This window comes from Ovis canadensis, chromosome X (genome assembly GCF_042477335.2).
Source record: "Ovis canadensis isolate MfBH-ARS-UI-01 breed Bighorn chromosome X, ARS-UI_OviCan_v2, whole genome shotgun sequence".
In the NCBI taxonomy this organism is placed as follows: domain Eukaryota; kingdom Metazoa; phylum Chordata; class Mammalia; order Artiodactyla; family Bovidae; genus Ovis; species Ovis canadensis.
Genome location: NC_091727.1, coordinates 619449 through 640830, shown reverse-complemented (window position 1 = coordinate 640830; position 21382 = coordinate 619449). Strand labels below are relative to the sequence as shown.

The following is a 21382-nucleotide window of genomic DNA, read 5'->3' as shown; positions in this document are numbered from 1 at the left end:
CCTCAGTCTTTCCCAGCATCAGGGTCTTTTCCAATGAGTCAGTTATTCGCATCAGGTGGTCAAAGTATTGGAGCTTCAGTATCAGTCCTTCTGATGAATATTCAGGCTTGATTTTCTTAAGGATGGACTGCTTTTATGACCTGAAGGGATGGGAGGAAGTTGGCTCCTGATGGTCAACCCAGGCTTTGTCCTGCAGGACAAAGCCCACTGTCAGGACAAAGCCCACTGTCAGGACAAAGCCCACTGTCAGGACAAAGCCCACCGACAGGACAAAGCCCACCGTCAGGACAAAGCCCACCGACAGGACAAAGCCCACCGACAGGACAAAGCCCACCGACAGGACAAAGCCCACTGTCAGGACAAAGCCCACTGTCAGGAAAAAGCCCACTGACAAATCTCCCTGACAACCTCTGGGAAGTGATTCTCCATTGAGACCCTGCGGTCCAGCCAACTTTGTCCCTTACACAGACATCATGCTTCCTCTGATGCCATCGGGAGCTGGACCAAATCTCCCTAACCCTGGATGAGCAGCCAGAAAGCATCAGCTAGATGAGACCTGTCTGGGCCTCCGTCTCCAAACACAGGACTTTCAAGACCCACCAGAGGCTGAGAACCCTGGCTGGCAACATCCATTATCTGATCAGCCTCTCTAGACAGTTGTATCCGGCGGGGCTGCGCAAATGATCGGCGAGGCTGAAACAATGATTCTGCATTTTTTTTTTTTTCCTTTCTGACCAGAGTCATCTTTTAAAATAAAAGCATGTGTGTTTCCTGTAGTCATTTCCTCAGTTTCCTTTCCACCTTTTTAAAAAAGGGGTGACCTTCATACGTTAGTCATGAGCCCAAGTCCCCTTGGAGGAGTCGACTTTCTGCTCGATGCCTCCACCTCCTGCCTCCACCATGAGGCGTGTCTTTCTGCCCTGGGCGGCCGCTGCTGTCTTCTTGCTGGGACACGCGAATGCTTCAGGGAAAACCAAACCGGGTAAGTCCTGCTCGCAGCTGTAGCCGCCTGTCTGCCTGAAATGCCCTTGCTTTCAACATCTCTGCTTTTTTAAAAAATTTTCTTTTTACGTGTCTTTTGCAAACTCACGGTTTTCTTTGTGAAGCTGACCAGAGCTTTCACAGGTTCCCCTCCTTTAGTCGGCAAGATCTCCTGGAGGAGGGCATAGCAGTCCACTCCAGTCTTCTTGCCTGGAGAATCCCCGTGGACAGAGGAGCCTGAAGGGCTACAGTCCATGGGGGTCTCAAAGAATCAGTTACAACTGAAGTCTCTACAAACCCGAGTCTGCCTGTTGTAAAGGACCCTCCTCTTCATTGCCTTCAAGACTAGGTTCAGATGGGAAAAAAAAAAAAAAAAAAAGAAAGAAATACGAGAGCCCGCGTCTAGAAAACTGAAAATCTGGGTGGTTTCACTGTGCTGCCTGCCTGCAAAGAGGTTGCAAGCCTTTTGCTTAAATGAATACTTACCTTTCTGTGGTGGGGTTTCCCTGATGGTTCAGACAGTAAAGGACCCACCTGGCAATGTAGGAGACCCAGATTCGATCTCTGGGTCGGGAAGACGCCCTGAAGACGGGAATGGCTACCCACTTCAGTATTCCGGCCTGGAGAATCCCCATGGACAGAGGAGCCTGGTGGGCCACGGTCCACGGGGTTGCAAAGAGTCTGACATGACTGAGTGACTAATGCTTTCACGCTGAGGGTGGCCCAGGTGGGAGCTGACGATGGCACGTTCCTGACGTTCTTTTTCTGAACTGTCCGCGGGCATCACCCCACGCTAGACCATCCCTGTTGGAGATGGCCTCTTGCCCAGCTGGTTTGGACGGGTTCTCAGGGACCTTCTGGGCTGAAGCCCTGTGTGTGTGTGGGGAGGAGAACTGTGCTTCCAGCAGGGGGGGAGGGGGAGGGAGCCTGGATATGGGGTGTCCCCAGGCCTGACACTCACGTAATTTCCCAAGCTGTGTGCAGATCGGAGTCCAGATCTGGCCTCCCGTCTTCCAGCAACAGAAGTAAGAGAGGAAGACCCGGCTAGGCCTGGCGTGCCCACGGCCACAGACTCCTTGAGAGCTGTAGCTTCCTCCTGACTGCCAGTCCTGCATCCGGAGTTTGGATGGAAAAGTGCAGTTTAGACCAGCTCTGGAATCTGAACCACTTAAGCACAAATACAATAGTAAGATTTTGTTGTTCAGTTGCTCAGTCGTGTCCGACTCTTTCTGACCCCATGGACCGTAGCATACCAGGCCTCCCTGTCCATCACCAACTCCCGGAGCTTACTCAAACTCATGTCCATCAAATCAGTGATGTCATCCAACCATCTCATCCTCTGTCATCCACTTCTCCTCCTGCCTTCAACTTTCCCAGCATCGGGGTCTTTTCAAATGAGTCAGTTCTTTGCAGCAGGGGGCCAAAGGATTGGAGCTTCAGCTTCAGCATCAGTCCTTCCAATGAACACCCAGGGCTGATCTCCTTTAGGATGGACTGGTTGGATCTCCTTGCAGTCCAAGGGACTCTCAAGAGTCTTCTCCAACACCACAGTTCAAAAGCATCCATTCTTGGGTGCTCAGCCTTCTTTAGGATCCAACTCTCGTCCGTACCTGACCACTGGGAAAATCATAGCTTTGACTAGACGGACCTTTGTTGGCAAAGTGATGTCTCTGGTTTTTAATACACTGTGTAGGTTTATCGTAGCTTTTCTTTCAAGGACATGGGAGAGAGCTTGGAAGGGCTGAGGGCTCATCCCCCTGTGAAGCTGGGCTCAGTCAGATCCTTTGTAGGAACTTCCTGGAAAATGCAGGGCTCACTTTATAATGGCCTTTGTTTGCCTGAGGTCATTACGGGTATAAGACCCTAAGAACCCACTGGGCATGGTCTTAATAAAGCAGCCCCTCTTCCCACCCAAGGTCCCAGAGTTGTGTCGAGAGACTCCCTCAGGGGCCATTTCCACTCAGTTGATCCATTTTTAATGAGCAGAGTCAGACTTCACGGCTGCAGTGGACTATCAGTATTTCCGCCTGAGGCCATCATGCTTCGATGGCAGGGCTCCTGGGCTGCTGATGAGGCACCTTTGCCCCCCTCAAAAATGCCCTTGAACTTACAAGGAAAACGCACACACCCCCAGGGCTGGGGACCAGACGTCTGAGGTCAAGGTGTCCCAGGGCTGAGCTTCCTGCAGAGGCTCCAGGGGAGGGTCCTCCCCGCCTCTTCTGGCTTCTGGGGGCTCCAGGCGTCCGTCCCTGGGCTGGTGGCCGCCTCCCTGCCGTCTCTGCCTCCGTCTCCACGTGGCTTCTCCTCTCTGTCTGTGTCTCCCCTCTTCTGTGTCTTATGAGGACCCTGTCATGGGGTTTAGGGCCACCCCCCACCCAGGAGGAACCTCATCTCAGACCCTTCACTCCATCACACCTGCAAAGACCCCGTTTCTTAATGAGGTCCTGTTCCCAGGTTCTGGGGTTAGCACGTAGGTGTGCCATCTGCAGCGCCGCAGTTCAAGCCCTACAGGGCCTATTCAAGGGGTGCTAACATTTGAGAGAGACGGGGGTCCTTTTCTGTTTCGACAGGTCTTGCTGTAGTCGTAAGGGGAGGGAGGTCGTCGAAGCAGACGACCTGGTACCCAATCTGAGTCTGTAGCAGAGACGCGGGACGAAGCAACGGCTCTCGAGATGCTATTTTTTTAAATCTATGTCTTTGCTTTTGGCTGTTGCTGGGTCTTCGCTGCTGTGCCCTTGAGTTCACGAGCTGCTCTAGAAGTAAGAAGGCGGTGTGGGCAAGAGACGGAGTGTGTGTGAGCAAGTCATGTCCGACTCTGTGCGACCCCGTGGACTGTAGCCCGTCAGGCTCCTCTGTCCACGGGATTCTCCAGGCGAGAACACTGGAGTGGGTTGTCATGCCCACCTCCAGGGGATCTTCCCGACCCGGAGGTCGAACCTATATCTCGTGCGTCTCCAGTGTTGGTAGGTGGATTCTTCACCTCTAGCGCCACCTGGGAAGCTAGTGGGATGAGATTCCGTAGATATGACTACAGAGATATTATATGTAGACCCAGGGATCGAGCCCGGGCCTCCTGCATTGTAAGCAAGACGCTTTACCATCTGAGCCACCAGGGAAGTCAGATGTAGATACAGACATAGCTGGAGATGTGGAGAAGGCAATGGCAGCCCACTCCAGTGTTCTTGTCTGGAGAATCTCGGGGACAGTGGAGCCTGCTGGGCTGCCGTCTATGGGGTCGCACAGAGTCGGACCGATCAAAGCGGCTTAGCAGCAGCAGCAGCGTGTATAAATGTAAAACCCGTGTGGTATCCATAACAGCCAAGGCTGCTTGAACTGCCTCAGCCTTCCCGGATGGAAAAAGGCCCTAAGACTCTATCTCCGACGATGTAACGGATGATGTGCCGATTGCCCCCACGATCTGCCGCCCCGGATGACCTTAGTCACACCCCCTCGGAAATACCCAGCAGGGCTGGGCTCCAAGTCCCTCTGAACGCCCGATCTCGCTGGAACAAACGCCCCCGATTCATCCGCACGTTTTTCTATGCGCTCTCCAAATTGGGAAGCTGGTTCTACCTCTGGGGAGGGGGGGGTGGGTGCGGGGAGTTCTTGGTATTTACACGACGCGTCTGCCTGTCGGAGGCCCGCAGCTGGTACGTTTGTTCACGTCCAGATTGCTCATGACGTTGGTTGGTTTTCTGAGAAAAAGTTAAAAAAAAAAAAAGAAGAAGAAATTAACAGAAACGAAGTCATGTTTGCAAAAGCGCCCAGACCTTTCAGGACCATCTGGATCTGTGAGATAGGAGGCTCCCGTTTTCAAGACCCTCTCCGTGGGGTTCCCTGCTCACCGGTGTTAGACGACAAAGTAAGTGTCAGACGTGAGGAGGATCTGGAGGAAACGAAATTAGGCAAAAAAGGTGGATGGGGGGCGGGGGTGGTAATGCTCTGGTTAACAGCTTAGTTAATTCACTCGCCAGGTGATTCAGCTCTTTAAGCACACAACTCAATTCTTTAAAAAAACAAAACATTCTTTCTTTTTTAACAGAAGGATAATTGATTTATAGATGGTTTAGTTGACACAGAGCTGATGCATGAGCTTCCCCGGTGGCTCAGCGGTCCAGATTCCGCCTGCAGAGCAGTAGCCACGGAAAACTCGGGTTCGATTTCTCAGTGGGGAAGATTCCCCTGGAGGAGGGCATAGCAACCGACTCCAGGATTCTTGCGTGGGGCATCCCTTGGACAGAGGAGCCCGGCGGGCTGCGGTCCACAGGGTCGCAAAGAGTCGGACACCACGGAGCGCGCAGGCTCGCTCGCGCAGCCGATGCATCAAACATTAATATAAGTTACAGGTGCACAGCACAGTGCTTCTTGTCTGTGAAAAGCGATGACCCCTTTACAGTTACTGTAAAATGGTTTCTATACTGCCTTTGAAGAACTGTATCATTCTTGTATTATAAGGGCCAAACACACCAGACTCTGGACACATAGTAAAACTGTAAAATGTGTTGATAATTACAGCTAACGAGACAGATATCTGTACATCGTCACATAGATGGTCACCTAGATAGATGACGCAGGTGATCGTTATTGATAGATACATAAACACCGAGAACGGATGGATAATAACTCGATGATCTAATGATGACGATGGCTAAATGCTGACCTGATAATATTCTCGTTGCATGCATGCCTAGTGACTTGATCGTGTCCCACTCTTTGCGACCCTGGGGACTGTAGCCCGCCAGGCTCCTCTGTCCATGGGATCCTCCAGGCAAGCACACTGGAGTGGGTTGCCGTTTCCTCCTCCAGGGGGATCTTCCCCGCCCTGGAATCCAACCCGCATTTCCGGTGACTTCCGCTCTGCCGATGGCTTCTTTACCCACTGAGGCATCATGGCAGGCCAATACTCTGATTACGCCGGGCTAAATAAGATGCATCAACAATTTTTTTTTTTAAAGCACCGCATCATTCTTACGAGTGCTGACATCATTTTATAAATGTCAAAGCCTTTCCAGCGTCGCCTCAGAGTCCTCTCTGCTTATCTTAAAAAAAAATTTTTTTTTTTTTTCTGCACAGGAAGCGCATTGCAGCTTCAGGTGATCAACTTTAATTTTGAAACCGTGCAGATTACCTGGAACACAAGTGCATACGCCGGGATTAATTTCACGTTCGTTTACAAGTAAGTGCCGTCACTGGGATTAATTTCACGTCCGTCTGCAAGTAAGGCGCCGCCCCCCCCTCCCCCACGACCCTGGAAAACCATGCCTTTGGCTAAAGCGTTTTTCCTCGGAATACGGCACCGATGGGGGCAGCCAGGAAGTGAAGAACTGTTAAGTTCGAGTGTGACTTTGCGAATGTGCCCTCTGGAGACCCCCCCCCCCCCCCCCCACCACCAGTAACCACAGCTCCCAGGCCTTCTAACCGAGGATGCCTGAGTCTCGCTGGAAACCGCCAGGATTCTCGCAGGAGGTGCAGAGCGGTCTGACTCCACGGGGCCCCCTGCAACGTGCCGGCAACTCTTTGCCCGCCTTCAACTCTGTTGCCTTCAGCTATATTCCCTGCTCTCCAGGGGCCGCCTTCCAAGAAACACCCATTTCCCCCTTTCACGGGGCGCTTTGCCTCGCTTGACTCAACGACCTGAGCGGCCACGTGGGAGCCAGGGTTTTTTTTTTTTTTTTTCCCAATGAATTTGGTCTCACTTTTGTAAAGAGTAGGGGGGTGTTCGGTGAGGGCTTGAGTCGTTGCCATCTGATAAAACACGAGATAGGCGGGAAGGCAAACAGAAGAGGGAAATTTTTAAGATGAATTTGTTGGGAAAATAAGACTCATGGGGCAAAAAATTAAGTGCCGGATGGTATAGGTGGGCTCACAGATAGCTCGTGTCATTTTTTTTTCTTCCTGAGCAGCGATTTTTTCTGTCATATAGGAGATAATTCTTGATCTCATCACAGATTGGGGTTGAGTCTTAAGGATGGAGCGTAAACCTGTCTCTAGGCTTCCTGTTAACACTGCAGCAGAGTCTGAAAGCTTTACCCACTTTTGGCACATCCCTGTTAAAAGTGCATCCTTGAATCAAGGGCTTGGTTGCTCTGGAGGTCAGTTATTTATTGATACCAATTTATTGATTGCTCATGGTATTGCTATGTGACAGCAATTATTATTATTGATACCATTAATAGAATCTTAGATGGTCTCAACAAACTACAACAAGCTGGGTAACTTGGAACAACGGAAAAAACCAAAATGTATCCTCCCCTAGTCCTGAGAACCAGACGTCTGAAGTCAGGGTGTTCCCGGGCTGGGCTTCCTGCAGAGGCTCCAGGGGAGGGTCCTCCCCTCCTCTTCCAGCTCCTGGGGCCTCTGGGCGTCCGTCCCTGGGCTGGTGGCCGCCTCCCTCCCGTCTCCGCCTCCGTCTCCACGTGGCTTCTCCGCTGCGTCCGTGTCTCTCCTCTTCCGTGTCTTATAAGGACCCTGTGGTGGCGTTTAGGGCCACCCCCACTCAGGCGGACCTCATCTCAGACCCTTCACTCCATCACAGCTGCAGAGACCCTGCTTCTTAATAAGGTCTTGTTCACAGGTTCCGGGTTAGCGGGTAGGCAGGCCGTTTGCAGCGCCAGCGTTCAGCCCCTACGGGATCCATCGAAGGGCCGTCAACATTTGAGAGAGAGGGGGTCCTTTTCTGTTTTGACAGGTCTTGCTGTAGTCGTAAGGGGAGGGAGGTCATCGAAGCAGATGAGAGTAGAGTCCGTCGGTACGGTTCACGGGCTTGCTTGCTCCGTAGCGTGTGGGACCTTCCCGGCGCAGGGATCGAATGCGAATCTCCTGCATCGGCAGGCGGATTGTTTCCTCCGCTGAGCCACCAGGGAAGCCCCCAAGATGTTATTTTCGAGGACGCCACACGACTGAGTGATTCTCTTTTTAAAATTCCAGATTCGATAAAAGGGAGGAATACAGACCATGCTCCAGCTATATCCTTCAACACGGTTGCAGCGCCGGGTGCCTGCTGGAGGTGCAAAGAGATGGGCCTCTGTATTTTTCCATCCGGAATGGAACACAGCCTCTTCTCACCAAGAACCTAGCGATCAGCGCTTACCGTACGTGTTAAGTACCTTGAGGGGTGACTATGCGTCTCGGGTTAGGAGCCGCCATACACAATGGAGTGAACCAGTCTCTCCAAAGCGTGCTGTTTGGATCTACGTTTCTGTGATGTAACGGCCCTTTCTTTCTTTCTTTTTCATTGACGGTTGGAATGTCAGAGGTCCATCTTAGAATCCGCTGGGAGGTTTGACCCTTGGGTGGGGACGATTCCCCTGGAGAAGGAAATGGCAACCCACTCCAGTATGGGTGCCTGGAGAATCCCACGGACAGAGGAGCCTGGTGGGGCTACCGTCCACAGGGTTGCAAGAGTCACACATGATTTCCGACTAAACAACGTAGCCGATTAAAAAAGCTGTGGTGACACCAGCTGGGCAGCTAAGGGACCCAGTCACACATACACATGTATCCACTCTCCCCCAAACTCCCCTCCCATCCAGGCTGCCACGTGACACTCAGCAGAGTTCCCTGTGCTGTCCAGCAGGTCCTTGCTGGTTCTCCGTGTTAAACACAGCAGTGTGTCCATGTCCATCCCAGACTCCCTGACTATCCCTTCCTCCATCCTTCCCCCTGGTGACCATAAGGTTATTACAGAGTGTTGAGCAGAGTTCCCTGTGCTGGACAGCAGGACCTGGCTGGTTCTCCATGTTAAACACAGCAGTGTGTCCATGTCCGTCCCAGACTCCCTGACTATCCCTTCCCCATCCTTCCCCCTGGGAACCATAAGGTTATTACAAAGTTTTGATCAGAGTTCCCTGTGCTGTCCAGCAGGTCCTTGCTGGTTCTCCATGTTAAATGCAGCAGTGTGTCCCTGTCCATCCCAGATTCCCTGACTATCCCTTCCCCTGTCCTCTCCCCCTGGTGGTGGTAAGTTTGCTCTCTAGGTCTGTCTCTTTCTGTTTTGTAACTACATTCACTGTGTCCTATCTTTTTAGACTCTGCATATAACGGATGTCACAGGATGTTTTTCCTTCTCTGTCTGACTATTCAATCCCACGGTCTCTACGACCTCATCTTACGTTAGACCTCTGTAATGATCCTCTTTCCGGAGATGGTGAAGGGCTAGGGGCCAGCAGCTCAAGGCGACTGGTGGGAACAGGATTTGTTCCATGACACATCCTGAAATCTTTCTCCCCCAGTTTCAGGGGAGCGCCTTTCCACGAGACCCTCACGGGTGCTTGGAGAGCTGGCTAGCCCTTCTAACTGCCCATGCACTAAAGACAAGGAAGCCTCACGTCCCATGCAGTATTCGGGAGAGGATGGGCAGCAGGCAGAGAGGAAAGGGGACCGAAGCCCAGGGGCCGCTGTGAGCTCAGAGACGGGCCGTGTTTACCTTCTCGGCGGTGCTGCTCACCGCGCTGTTTCTCATTCTCAGTGAAACCCAGATCCCCCGGCGACCTGAGCTTCCAGTGGCGCCAGGAGGCCGTGACGGTGACCTGCTCCAACCTGGGATACAACGACCTCCAGTATGAAATCCAACACAAGACCGTCTTTGACGCTGTGTGGCAGGTGAGGTTTCGTCGTCCCGGGTCGGGTGTGAGTAGGCACCCCCAGGATGGGGAGGCAGAGAGACACAGACATCCAGACTGGCTTTATGCATTTGCTCACGCGATTATCGGCTTCCCTGGCGGCTCAGACGCTAAAGAATCCGCCTGCGATGCTGGAGACCCGGGTTCGATCCCTGGGTGGGGAAGATCCCCTGGAGGAGGAAATGGCAACCCACTCCAGTATTCTTGCTGGAGAATCCCATGGACAGAGGAGCCTGGCGGGCTACAGTCCACGGGGTCGCAGAGAGTCGGGCACGACTGAGCGGCTGGCACTTTCCTTTTCACTTTCCCTGGCGGTCCAGTGGTTAGGAATCCGCCTTGCAAAGCAGGCCACGTGGGTGGGTTCCATCCCTGGTCCGGGAACCCAGGATTCCATGTGCGTCAGGGAAGCTCAGCCTGTGAGGCAATGACTGAGCTGGTGTTCTGTGACGAAGATCCCACGTATTGCAGTTGAGCCCTGATGTAGCCAAATAAATAAATACATTTTTAAAATTACTTTTGTAAAAAGGAAGACCTTAGAAAGTCTTCAGAAGCATCTTTCATCATGTTCGTTATGACGGATTTATTTCCTTTTTGGAGAGAAGGGCTTTTTTTTTTTTTTTCCTGCTGTTGTTTTGAGGATAAACATCTGTCCAGAGAGAAGTGAAACAGGAGAAGGAAGTCCTGGAAGCAGGAACCTCATGCAAATCTGTGGGACAAGAAGAACGCGGCAGTCAGGGCTCACCGTGCGTGATTTGTCTGCTCCAGTCCACAGAGGCTGAGACCTGCAACATCACCGTCGACGGTCTGGATCCTGAGAAGTGTTATTTCTTCCGGGCCAGGGTGAAAGCCCTGGAGTTTGCCTACGGCTCAGAAACGTACCCCAGTGACTGGTCAGAGGTGACGCACCAGCAGAGGGGTGAGCTGCGAGGTAATGCTTGTCACGCAGCATCGCTGCCCAGTACGGGCCAGCGGGCTCTGTGCGGGGAGGGCGGAATGGGGCGCCTTGGGGATGACCCCAAGGCCTTCTGCAGAGGTCACTGCGGAAGCAATGGCTCTTCCTGTGGCCGTTATCATCGCACTAAGCTTCACTTTCATGTCTGTTGGCCCAGCAAGAATAAAAAGTGTTATTTCTGAATGTTGTTGGGCTTCCCTGCTGGCTCCGCTTGTAAAGAATCTGCCTACAATGCAGGAGACCTGGGTTCAAGCCCTGGGTTGAAAAGATTCCCTGGAGAAGGGAAAGTCTACCCACTCCAGTATTCTGGCCTGAAGAATCCCATGCGCGGTATAGTCCATGGGGTCGCAAAGAGTCGGACACGACTGAATGTTGTTCTGTGGATATATGTATAGAGACATAGATAGATGTATCGATACATAGAAGATAAATAGTAGATAATAGATGCTTAATGGATAGATGACGGTAGATTACAGACGTAGATAAGGAGAGGCTTCCCAGATGGCTTAGTGGTAAAGAGTCTGCCTGCAGTGCAGGAGAACAGGAGACGGGGGTTCGATCCCTGGATCAGGAAGATGCCCTGGAGGAGGGCATGGCCACCCACCCCAGTAATCTTGCCTGGAGAAGCCCACGGACAGAGGCGCCTGATGGGCTACAGTCCACGGGGTCGCAGAGAGTCAGACACGACTGAAGTGACCTAGGGAGCGGGTGTAGGTAAGTTGATGATGGGTACACGGCAGAGACAGATAGATGCGACGTATAGCTCGACAGAGAGGCGTGACCGGAGGTAGACAAGTAGGTGGATAATAGACGGGTAGATGGCAGACAGCTGCGCGGATGCCTGCTCATTCGCTCGGCTCTGTGACCCCATAGACTGCAGCCCACCAGGCTCCTCCATCCGTGGGAGTCTCCAGGAAAGAATACTGGAGTGCATTGCCATTTCCTCCTCCAGGCGATCTTCCCGACCCAGGGATCGAACCCGGGTCTCCTGCATTGCAGGCAGATTCTCTACTGCTGACCCAGCGGGGAAGATAGATAGATGGAGAGACAGACAGATGGATAGACGCACAGATAGATAGACAGCTGGACAGATAGACAGACAGACAGATGGATAGAGACACAGATAGACAGCTGGACAGATAGACACACCAAATCAAGCCCTGATACCCTCAAACACCCCTAGGAATAAGGTGAGTCTGTGCTTCCTTCTGCCCAGCATCTCCCTCTCCAGAGTACCCACCTCTCCTTACCAGGATATTTCACACCAAAAGCAACATCTGCTGACGCTGACAATTCTCGAGGGAAGGAAAAACGGCCGTGGCTGGGGTGGGGGGTGATTAGAGTGTGACCGTATCATGATGAAAACTTCACAGGCCTCGTTCCATTTCCCTTTAGATTCGTGCTGGGAAAACAGCCTTTTCCCCAAGTTTATTTTAATTGCTGGCATGGTCTCCTTCCTGACAGTCTTCCTTCTGCTTCTGTCTCTATGGAAACTACACAGGTAAGGCCACCCCCGCCAGACTCCTCACACACATGGGCTTTGGTTCCCATATGTAGTGAGTTGGGGGGGGGGGAATAATTGTGTGATGTGGTTATTTAGCTGAATTTCACTTTCTCTCTAATGCACATGGTACATGACAAGAAAACAGAGGTGAATAGTGCAAAGGTGTGGAGATCCCTGCAGAATTTGAGAAGTATTCTCATGAAGACCATAAGAGGCAGCAATGTTCATACGTATGAGCGGTACTGCTGTTTAGTCACTAAGTTGTGTCTGACTCCGTGGACCGCAGCACGCCAGGCCTCCCTGTCCATCACCAACTCCCGGAGTTTGCTCAAACTCATGTCCATCGAGTCACTGATGCCATCCAACCATCTCACCCTCTGTCGTCCCCTTGTCCTCCTGCCCTCCATATTTCCCAGCATCAGGGTCTTTTCCAGTGAGTCAGTTCTTCACATCGGGTGGTCAAAGTATTGGAGTTTCAGCTTCAGCATCAGTCCTTCCAATGAATATTCAGGACTCATTTCCTTTAGCATTCGTTTGATCTCCTTTCTGTCCAAGGATTCTCAAAAGTCTTCTCCAGCACCACAGTGTGAAAGCATCAGTTCTTCGGCGCTCAGCCTTCTTTCCTGTCCAGCTCTCACATCTGTACATGACTTACTGGAAAAAAAACATAGCCGTGACTGTACCAACCTTTGTCAGCAAAGTGATGTCTCAGCTTTTTAATAATTGTTCTAAGTTTATTGTAGTGAACGTTCTTCAAACGCACACCGCACTGAGCTCTGTCCTCCTATCATGTTAGAATGGCAAGCGTGTACAACATGTTTTAATTTTTATTCATATTTATTAAACTGGGCAACGTGGTGAGTGATGTGAGGAGAATTGGACAAGAAAAGCTTGTGAATCCAGTTACAGATATAGCCAAACATGATTCTCTGAAACCATAGAAAACTTTTAAAAAATGTGACGTTAAATACTTCTCTCTGTTATCCTTCCAGGCAATAATTTAACTGCTGCCATTTCCAGCCTTATTCGAGCTTAGTTGTGCCCAGGCATTTGACTGTTGGTGATGTTTCAAGGGACTGATGCCCAGGACTGTGGGCGCCATCTTTATTTCTCAGGTTGCCGTTTCCATAGCAACAACGGGAGTGATGTATAGAGACAGATGGGGCGCATTCTGGACCACTCACGCTGGGTCTGAGCCAGGCTGAGTCAGACAGTTTCAAGGCCCTTCCTTCATGGTTGCAGACAGCATGGGGGTAATTCTCCGAATTCTTGCACATTGCCCATTAATTCTCCAGTTGAGATTTCCCGCTCTCCCCAGCTCAGACAGATGCCACCTTCGTCATTCTCTGCTTGGGAACAGAGGAAGTAGGGAGCGGGGAGGAGATGCCGCTGTCAGATAGGGGTGTTGACGAGTGACAGGTCTGATTTTTTTTTTTTTTGCTCTTGTTTTGTTTTGCTGCGGTGTTTTTTAATTCAAAACTGAAACCACTCCTAAGGGAGTCTGAAGGATACACTTCTTGAGGGGGCGGGGGGTGGAAACACTCCTCCTGTCTTTAAGAAAGCTTCTGTTACAATGAGTGGTCTAATCAACTGTATTATTTTCCCAGAGCTGCCGTAACAGAGCGCCAGAGACTGGGGGTTCAAACAACATTGATTTCTCCCAGTCCTGGAGGCTGGAGCCTGAGGTCCCGGCGCGGGCAGGGCTGGCTCCTCCTGAGACCCCTCTGCTGGGCGTGCAGACGGCCGTCTCCTCCGGGTCCTCACATGGTCCTCCCTCTCTCTGTGTGTGTCTGTGTGCTGACCACCTCTTATTATAAGGGTCCCACTCCCGTAGGATTAGCATCCTATCAGATGGGAACCTCTCTTATGTTCTGTCCCTAGGGGCCTGCAAATTAAATTGGCCAACCAAAGACAGTAACAGAAGAGTATGCCTATATTTCTTTTTGGATGTAATATTTTTAAGTGCCCAAGTCATTCACAGGAAGCAAGTGAACAGCTAACCAGGCAGTTCATCTGGGGACTTTTATAGCATTTTAACAAAGGGCAGTAATCTGTGGAGAAGTCACCAGACAAGGGAAGAGGGAGTCTGGATGGGTGTAAATTGTGGGGAGGTGATTAAGAGATGTGTGATCCAAACTGTAGGCAGATGAAGGTTGTCTGAATGGAATCATCCTGACACCATCTTGCTGATAATGCCTCATTCTCCATTTCCTGCTACAGGAGGGCACGCTTTTATGAATGGGATTATTGCTTTTTTTTTTTTTTTTAATCAGGAGGGAAATTGATGCTCTCCTTTTAGGCAGATTTTTTAATCAGCCCTGCCCACACTGGGATGCTCTCGTTTCAGGCAGAGGGCATCCCCTGGCTCTGCTTTTTCTCAAGCGGACGCAGCTCCGCCAAGGTCCTGTGTCTCCGACATCCACATGCTGCTGTCCTAGGCCCCTGGTGGGGGTCTTTCCCCGTGGATGCCCCGCTCAGGGCTGCCAGCCCATCTGACCAGACCGTCCATGTCCGTTTCAGGATCAAGAAGGTTCTCATGCCCAGCGTTCCTGATCCCAGGTTCTCCTTCTTGGGGCTCTTTGAGTCCCACCAAGGCAACTTCCAGGTAAGCAGCATCTCCTTGTACAGGCTTGCTCTGGGGAAGGCCTCATATCACCCCTCTTCCATGTTTTATTTGTTTCTGCCTAGAGGCATTTTTTAAAATCAACTTTTTATTTTGCATTGGGGTACAGCCAATTAATGACAGTTTCAGCTGGACAGCAAAGAGACTCAGCCATCCATGTACACGTATCCATTCTCCCCCAAACTCCCCTCCCATCCAGGCTGCCATGTGACACTCAGCAGAGTTCCCTGTGCTGTCCAGCAGGCCCTTGCTGGTTCTCCATGTTAAACACAGCAGTGTGTCCATGTCCATCCCAGACTCCCTGACTGTCCCTTCCCCCATCCTTCCCCCTGGTGACCATAAGGTTATTACAGAGTATTGAGCAGACTTCCCTGTGCTGGACAGCAGCTCCTTGCTGGTTCTCCATGTTAAATACAGCAGTGTGTCCATGTCCATCCCACACTCCCTGACTGTCCCTTCCCCCATCCTTCCCCCTGGGAACCATAAGGTTATTACAGAGTATTGAGCAGAGTTCCCTGTGCTGTCCAGCAGGCCCTTGCTGGTTCTCCATGTTAAATACACCAGTTTGTCCATGTCCATCCCACACTCCCTGACTATCCCTTCCCCCTGGGAATATAAGGTTATTACAGAGTATTGAGCAGACTTCCCTGTGGTGTCCAGCAGGCCCTTGCTGGTTCTCCATGTGAAACACAGCAGTGTGTCCATGTCCATCCCAGACTCCCTGACTGTCCCTTCCCCCACCCTTCCCCCGGGAACCATAAGTTCATTCTCGGAGCCTGTGAGCCTGTTCCTGTCTTGTACCTAAGTTCACTTGTAACGTTTCTCTTTAGTGTCTGCATGAAAGGGCTGACATAGGATATTTCTCCTTCTCTGTGTGACTTACTTGACTTGGTGTGACAATCTCTAGGTCCATCTCTGTCGCTGCAGATGGCATTTATTTCATCCTTGTTATGAGTAAGCAACATTCCAGGGTGTGTATATATACGTCACATGTCCTTTATCGGGGGTTTTCCCGGTGGCTCAGATGGTAACGAATACGCCTGCAAAGCAGGAGGCGTGGGTTCGATGCCTGGATGGGGAAGATCCCCCTGGAGGAGGAAATGTCTGCTCATTAATTACTGTGTGGATGGACACTAAGGCCGCATCTGGGTCTGGGCCATTGTAAAGAGTTGCAATGAACAGTGGGGCTGATTCATCATTAATGAAAAAGAAAAAGAAAAAAAAAAACAACAACAACAAAAGGCTTTTATTACTCTTCAAACGCCTGCAAGCCTCTTCGAATCCGAAAGCAGCGGTTTCCTGTTTTTCTCTTTTGGTCAGAGAAAGTGGATCCAAGGGTCTCCGAGGGCGGCTTCTCTTGAAATAAACCTCTTGACATCCCGCCGCCGCAGGCCCATGGGATTTTCCAGCCTCCACGCCTCCTGATCTTATCAGGAGGTTCCGTTCTTACTCTGTTCCCACTTGCGCGGGGGCCGACAGCGAAACCTGCATTTCCGCTTTTCAACGTTGATGGTCGTTAAACTTCGTTCCCCTGATAAGCGCTTACAGGGAGGGGGCCGAGGAGGAACTGGGGCAGACGGAGCGAGGCGGGGGGTCCGGCTCCTCGCATCACCCGGTGTGGATTTGATAGCACGCCGGGATCAGAGCACCGTGCATTCCCTGGGGCTGCCACAGACCTGGGGGTGCAAAGCATCACACACTCATCCTCTGCCCGGTCCTGGGGACCACACGTCTGAGGTCAGGATGTCCCAGGGCTGGGCTCCCTGCAGAGGCTCCAGGGGAGGGTCCTCCCCGCCTCTTCCAGCTTCCGGGGGCTCCGGGCGGCCGTCCCTGGGCTGGTGGCCGCCTCCCTCCAGTCTCTGCCCCCGTCTCCACGTCTCCACGTGGCTTCTCCTCTGCATCCCTGTCTCCCCTCTTCTGTGTCTTATAAGGACCCTGCCATGGGGTTTAGGCCCACCCCCAGCCAGGAGGAACCTCATCTCAGACCCTTCACTCCATCACCTCTGCAAAGAAAAGACCTTGTTTCCAAATTAAGTCCTGTTCCCACGTTCTGAGGGGTAGCGCGTGGGTATATCGTTATTTTAGGAAGAGAGTTTAGTGTTCAGTTCCTTCTTTTTTTTTTTTTTTCTCAATTGCTTCAGTTGTAGCCAACTCTTTGTGACCCCATGGACTGCAGCCCCCAAGGCTCCTCTGTCCGTGGAATTCTCCAGGCAAGAATCCTGAAGTGGCTTGCCATTTCCTTCTCCCGGGGATCTTCCTGATTCAGGGATCAAACTGCTATCTCTTAGGTCCTTTGCGTTGGCAGGCGGTTTTTTGTTGTTGTTTCATTTTTGCTTTTTTTTTTTCACTACTAGTACCACCTGGGAAGTCCATTAAGCTTAACTGAATTGAAAACTAATTAGTTGTAGGAGATGAAAAGAAAAAAAAAAAAATTTTTTTTTCTTCTAACCTCTTAAGTGCGGTCCCTGAGGCCCTGCAAATTAAACAGACCAGAAAGATTAAAGAGAGAGACGTGAACACGCCCGGGAGGTAGGTAAACCGTGGCCCTGATTTGCCGTTTTAACAAAGGATGATGGACTGTTCGGAAGAGACTAGGTAAAGGGAAAGGGCTTGGGGATCTGTGAGTGGCAGGCGCGATGAGACGAGGTGACTAGGAATCGCTTCAGAAATGAAGGTCGTTTAGTGAGATTTTGTGCAGACTCAAGCTCTCTCAGGTGACAAGCATTGTCTCTGGAGTTGGAAGGGACTGGGGGACTCTTCCAAGTGTACATGTACTTTCCCAAAGGGTCATTAATTAATATTGACATCGATTTTAGGGCAGATACGTGGAGAGCAGAGAACAGGCTCTGCAACTCTTGATACTTAGCCGCCTGCGGGTCAGCATCCTCCGCACGTCAAAGGGGCATACTGGGGAGTTGTGTCCCGGTCCCTCTCAAGGGAGAGGAAAGGGGATTACGACAGAATTTAGGACAGGGAACCTCAATTTTTTCCCCCAAAACTGGGGCTAGAAGAAGGAGCCGGGGAGGGATGTTAGAAGGGAGAGAGGAGTCCCCTTGAGGAGGGCAGTCCCATGGAGCTCCCAACCTCAGGAAATCTTGGGTCACCTGTTAGAAATTCAGCGTCCACCCCATCAGACCTGCTGACTGCTGACGGAAGGTCCTCCTTCTGACACCTCATCACTCCCATCTCAAACAGCATACATGGGAGTGAACAACGGATCTGGGTTTCTGAAAAGATGTTCAGGCGCCCTTGTGTGTCTGGAGCGACCACAGGCCGGCGCTTTGAGGCTGATGACAGAAGGCAGGTGTGAAAACCACAGGATTCCGGACCAGGGTGCTAGACAGGAGAGCCTTTTTTGTCCCAGCCGGGGAAAGTGTCCGCGCCAAGCACATGTGTGAAGACGCACCAGGTCCGAAGGCAGGGCTTTCCGACACAGAGTCTGAGCCACAGTAACTTTTTTAATTTTAATTTTTTTAACACCAAAAACGTTTTGTATTGGGGTACAGATGATTAACAGTGTGAACAGCAAGTGGGGACTCAGCCATCCATATACATGTACCCACTCTCCTCCAACCTCCCCTCACATCCAGGCTGCCACCTGACATGGAGCAGAGTTCCCTGTGCTGTCCAGCAGGTCCTTGCTGGTTCCCCATGTTAAATGCAGCAGTGTGTCCATGTCCATCCCAGACTCCCTGACTATCCCTTTCCCATCCTTCCCCCGGCAACCATAAGGTTATTACAGAGTATTGAGCAGAGTCCCCTGTGCTGTCCAGGAGGTCCTTGCTGGTTCTCCATGTTAAATGCAGCAGCGTGTCCATGTCCATCCCAGACTCCCTAACTATCCCTTCCCCCATCCTTTCCCCGGGAACCATAAGGTTATTACAGAGTATTGAGCAGAGTTCCCTGTGCTGTCCAGCAGGTCCTTGCTGGTTCTCCATGTTAAATCCAGCAGGGTGTCCATGTCCATCCCAGACTCCCTGACTGTCCCTCCCCCATCCTTCCCCCTGGTGACCATAAGGTTATCACAGACGTTTCCTCTTTGCAGGAGTGGATCAAGGACACGCAGAACGTGGCGCCCTTGAACAAAATGGAAGACGGGGAGCTGGAGTGCGCCCCTGAAGACGCCGTGGTGGTCCAGCCGGCCGAGGCTGAGACGCCCAAGACCGTGGTGATGACGAGCCCCCTGTACCCACAGATGGGGGAGGAAGAGGCCACCGGGGACTCTGGCCAGCTCCCTTGCCAGCCGCCCCAGGGCCACGGGGTGGTCTCTCTTGGGGATTTCACGTTTGTGATGAATGACAACTCTTACATGATGTTATGAGGGGGTGCAAACTCACAAGCCAACATCCCAGTCTACCTTGATGCTTGACGACCTGGGAGAACATCTTGGGAGCCAAAAAAACCTCCACAAAGGGGACTCCCCAGAACCAAGGATGCTGACGTCTAAGGTCACCGAGTGCTCCAAAGCCCCAACCCACATCTGAGGTCACCCAGCACCCCTACACCCCCAACCAATGCATCCCATTCATGCCGACGTTCAAGGGCTTGAAGGTGGACTGCCTGTAGGTGGCAGACGCTTGGTCGGGCTGGTTCTTGCTGTCTCCTGGCTCACATGAATCATAAGGATAGACGACCAAGACCAGCCTGCGTTGCGCATGCCCGCCCGCCCCGTCCTTCCCATATTTCCACTCGCAACCGGTTCCTGCATCATTTGCCAGTCACCACACGTGCCCGGCAGGCGAGGTGCAGAACGCCTGCTTTACGGGCACCAGCCGCCCGCCTCCCGCCCCAGACAGGCAGGAGAGCCCCTTCCGGCAATCACCAAGGCCTTTTTGCAAACCAGGGTTCCGTTTAACCAGCGACTCAGGACCTTGCTCCTGAGAGATACTTGAATGTGACGACGCTCTGCGGGAACAAAGCGTCCCAGGTTGAATAGACGTTATTGTTTCTTTTTCGATACTGAAATTTCTTTTAAAGTGTGAGCAGGATAACTATGGTGGAATGTAAGTGCTTGCTGCTGTTCATGGAGACCGGAAGATGCCAGCTGGATTCCCTTAGACTTCAGGTCCAGGAGCTTTCTAGACTTCGAGAGTATTGATTTCTCTGGTGTTTTGTTTTTTTTTTTTAATTTTCAGGCTGGCACTAAATTTATCTTGTCTGTGTCTTCAGGATGCAGGAAACAAGCTTGATCAGATATACCTGGAGTCTGTGTGTGTGTGTGTGTGTGTGTGTGTCTGTTTGGTGTCGAGGATGTCTAATTTAGCAGAATGTCTCCCCATTCTGGAAAACTGCTCCACAAAGGTACAAATGAAAGAAATCACCTTTATCAGTGAACAAACAGCAAGCCAGTGTGAAGTGAAAAATACCTCCTGCCGTGTCAAATAAAGGAGATGTGTCACAGCCATCAGCGATTTCTCCCCTCTGAGTTCGAATGTTGGTCAGTGGCCAAATCATGTCTGACTGTCTGTGACCCCATGGACTGCAGCACGCCAGGCCTCCTGTCCGTCACCAACTCCTGGAGTTTACTCAAACTCATGTCGATTTGAGTCGGTGATGCCATCCAGCCATCTCATCCTCTGTCACCCTCTTCTCCCACCCTCAATCTTTCCCAGCATCTGGGTCTTTTCCAGTGAGTCAGCTCCTCGCATCAGGTGGCCAAAGGATTGGAGTTTCAGCTTTAGCATCAGTCCTTCCAGTGAATATTCAGGACTGGTTTCCTTTAAGATGGATTGGTTGGATCTCCTTGCAGTCCAAGGGACAAATATTAATGTGAGCTCCTAAAACTGTGATTCAGACTGCACCATCCACTCCGCCCCCCGCCCCGACCCCGCCACTCCATACCCATGGTGATAGCTAAGGGGCTGAGGGGCTGAGGAAAGTGTAAGAATCAGCCATCCGTGACCGAGGAAACAGGCTTGGCCCCAGACAGCCGAGGTGCCTTTGAAAGGAGTGGATTCAGTGAGCCCACAAGCTTGCATCCTTCCTTACATAGAATGCTAAATTCCTTCCCTTGATATCTGATCTTTGAGTTCAGATCTGCCGGTTCCGTTTGTTGCAAACTTGTATACAGCCTGACTCCCGCTCTGGCCTCCTCAGAGCTGTGTTCTCAGAGCTACGGAGATGCTGGCTCGGAGTCCTACACACACTCCCGCTGAATAAAATAACCCTCTGCTTTCAGCTGCTCACTAGTTTTCAGTTGACACCAGAATGCAACACCCACCGCAGGAAGCCAGCTTGACAGGGTATTGCAAACGGAGAAAGACCCTCATCCCATTTTTTTTCCAGCTCAGCAACCCGTTCCCTGGGCCTCTTGCAGAAAACACGGCTACGTGTCTTGTATCTGTGGGATGTGGGTTTTGCAACTCCGGGCCAGGTTTCCAGCTGCAGTCAGGGGCCCCCAGCTCCTGCCCCGGAGGCCGGGCGTTCACCAGGTCGCTCCTGGTGTGGAAGGCTCATGTCCGGGTCAGAGGTGCTGTGCAGGGTGGCCAGTCGGGGAGTGGGGACCCCAGAAATCACTGCTCACAGATCCCAAGCTGGGCGGTTGCGTCGGGCGGGGGACTTTTGAGCAGGGAGAAAGTTTAGAACATCCTGTTTCAGAAAAAACTGCTTTGTTCTGAAACCACGGCATCCCACGGCCCCTGAACAGTTCAGAGAAAGGAGGGTGTGAATGCGTGTTAGCAGTCCTGCTCGGAGCTCTCACC

General features: G+C 51.7%; 1 protein-coding gene across 1 annotated transcript; it reads left to right on the top strand.

Annotated features, from left to right (window-relative positions):
- Window positions 1–825: 825 nt before the first annotated feature.
- On the top strand, window positions 826–20858 carry LOC138431343 (cytokine receptor-like factor 2). The gene is made up of 8 exons (XM_069573404.2): window positions 826–982; window positions 6055–6157; window positions 7909–8072; window positions 9449–9582; window positions 10368–10530; window positions 11950–12055; window positions 14579–14663; window positions 18727–20858. The coding sequence occupies exons 1-8, from the start codon at window positions 877–879 to the stop codon at window positions 19000–19002; spliced, it is 1137 nt and encodes a 378-aa protein (XP_069429505.2). The 5' UTR covers window positions 826–876; the 3' UTR covers window positions 19003–20858.
- The last annotated feature ends 524 nt before the right edge of the window (window positions 20859–21382 follow it).

Bases quoted from the DNA above. Each gene is read 5' to 3' on its own strand.
- LOC138431343 (XM_069573404.2), top strand. From the start codon at position 877: ATGCCTCCACCTCCTGCCTCCACCATGAGGCGTGTCTTTCTGCCCTGG. The intron at 9,583-10,367 runs GTGAGGTTTCGT...TGTCTGCTCCAG, and splicing joins TCTTTGACGCTGTGTGGCAG to TCCACAGAGGCTGAGACCTG. The intron at 12,056-14,578 runs GTAAGGCCACCC...TGTCCGTTTCAG, and splicing joins TCTCTATGGAAACTACACAG to GATCAAGAAGGTTCTCATGC.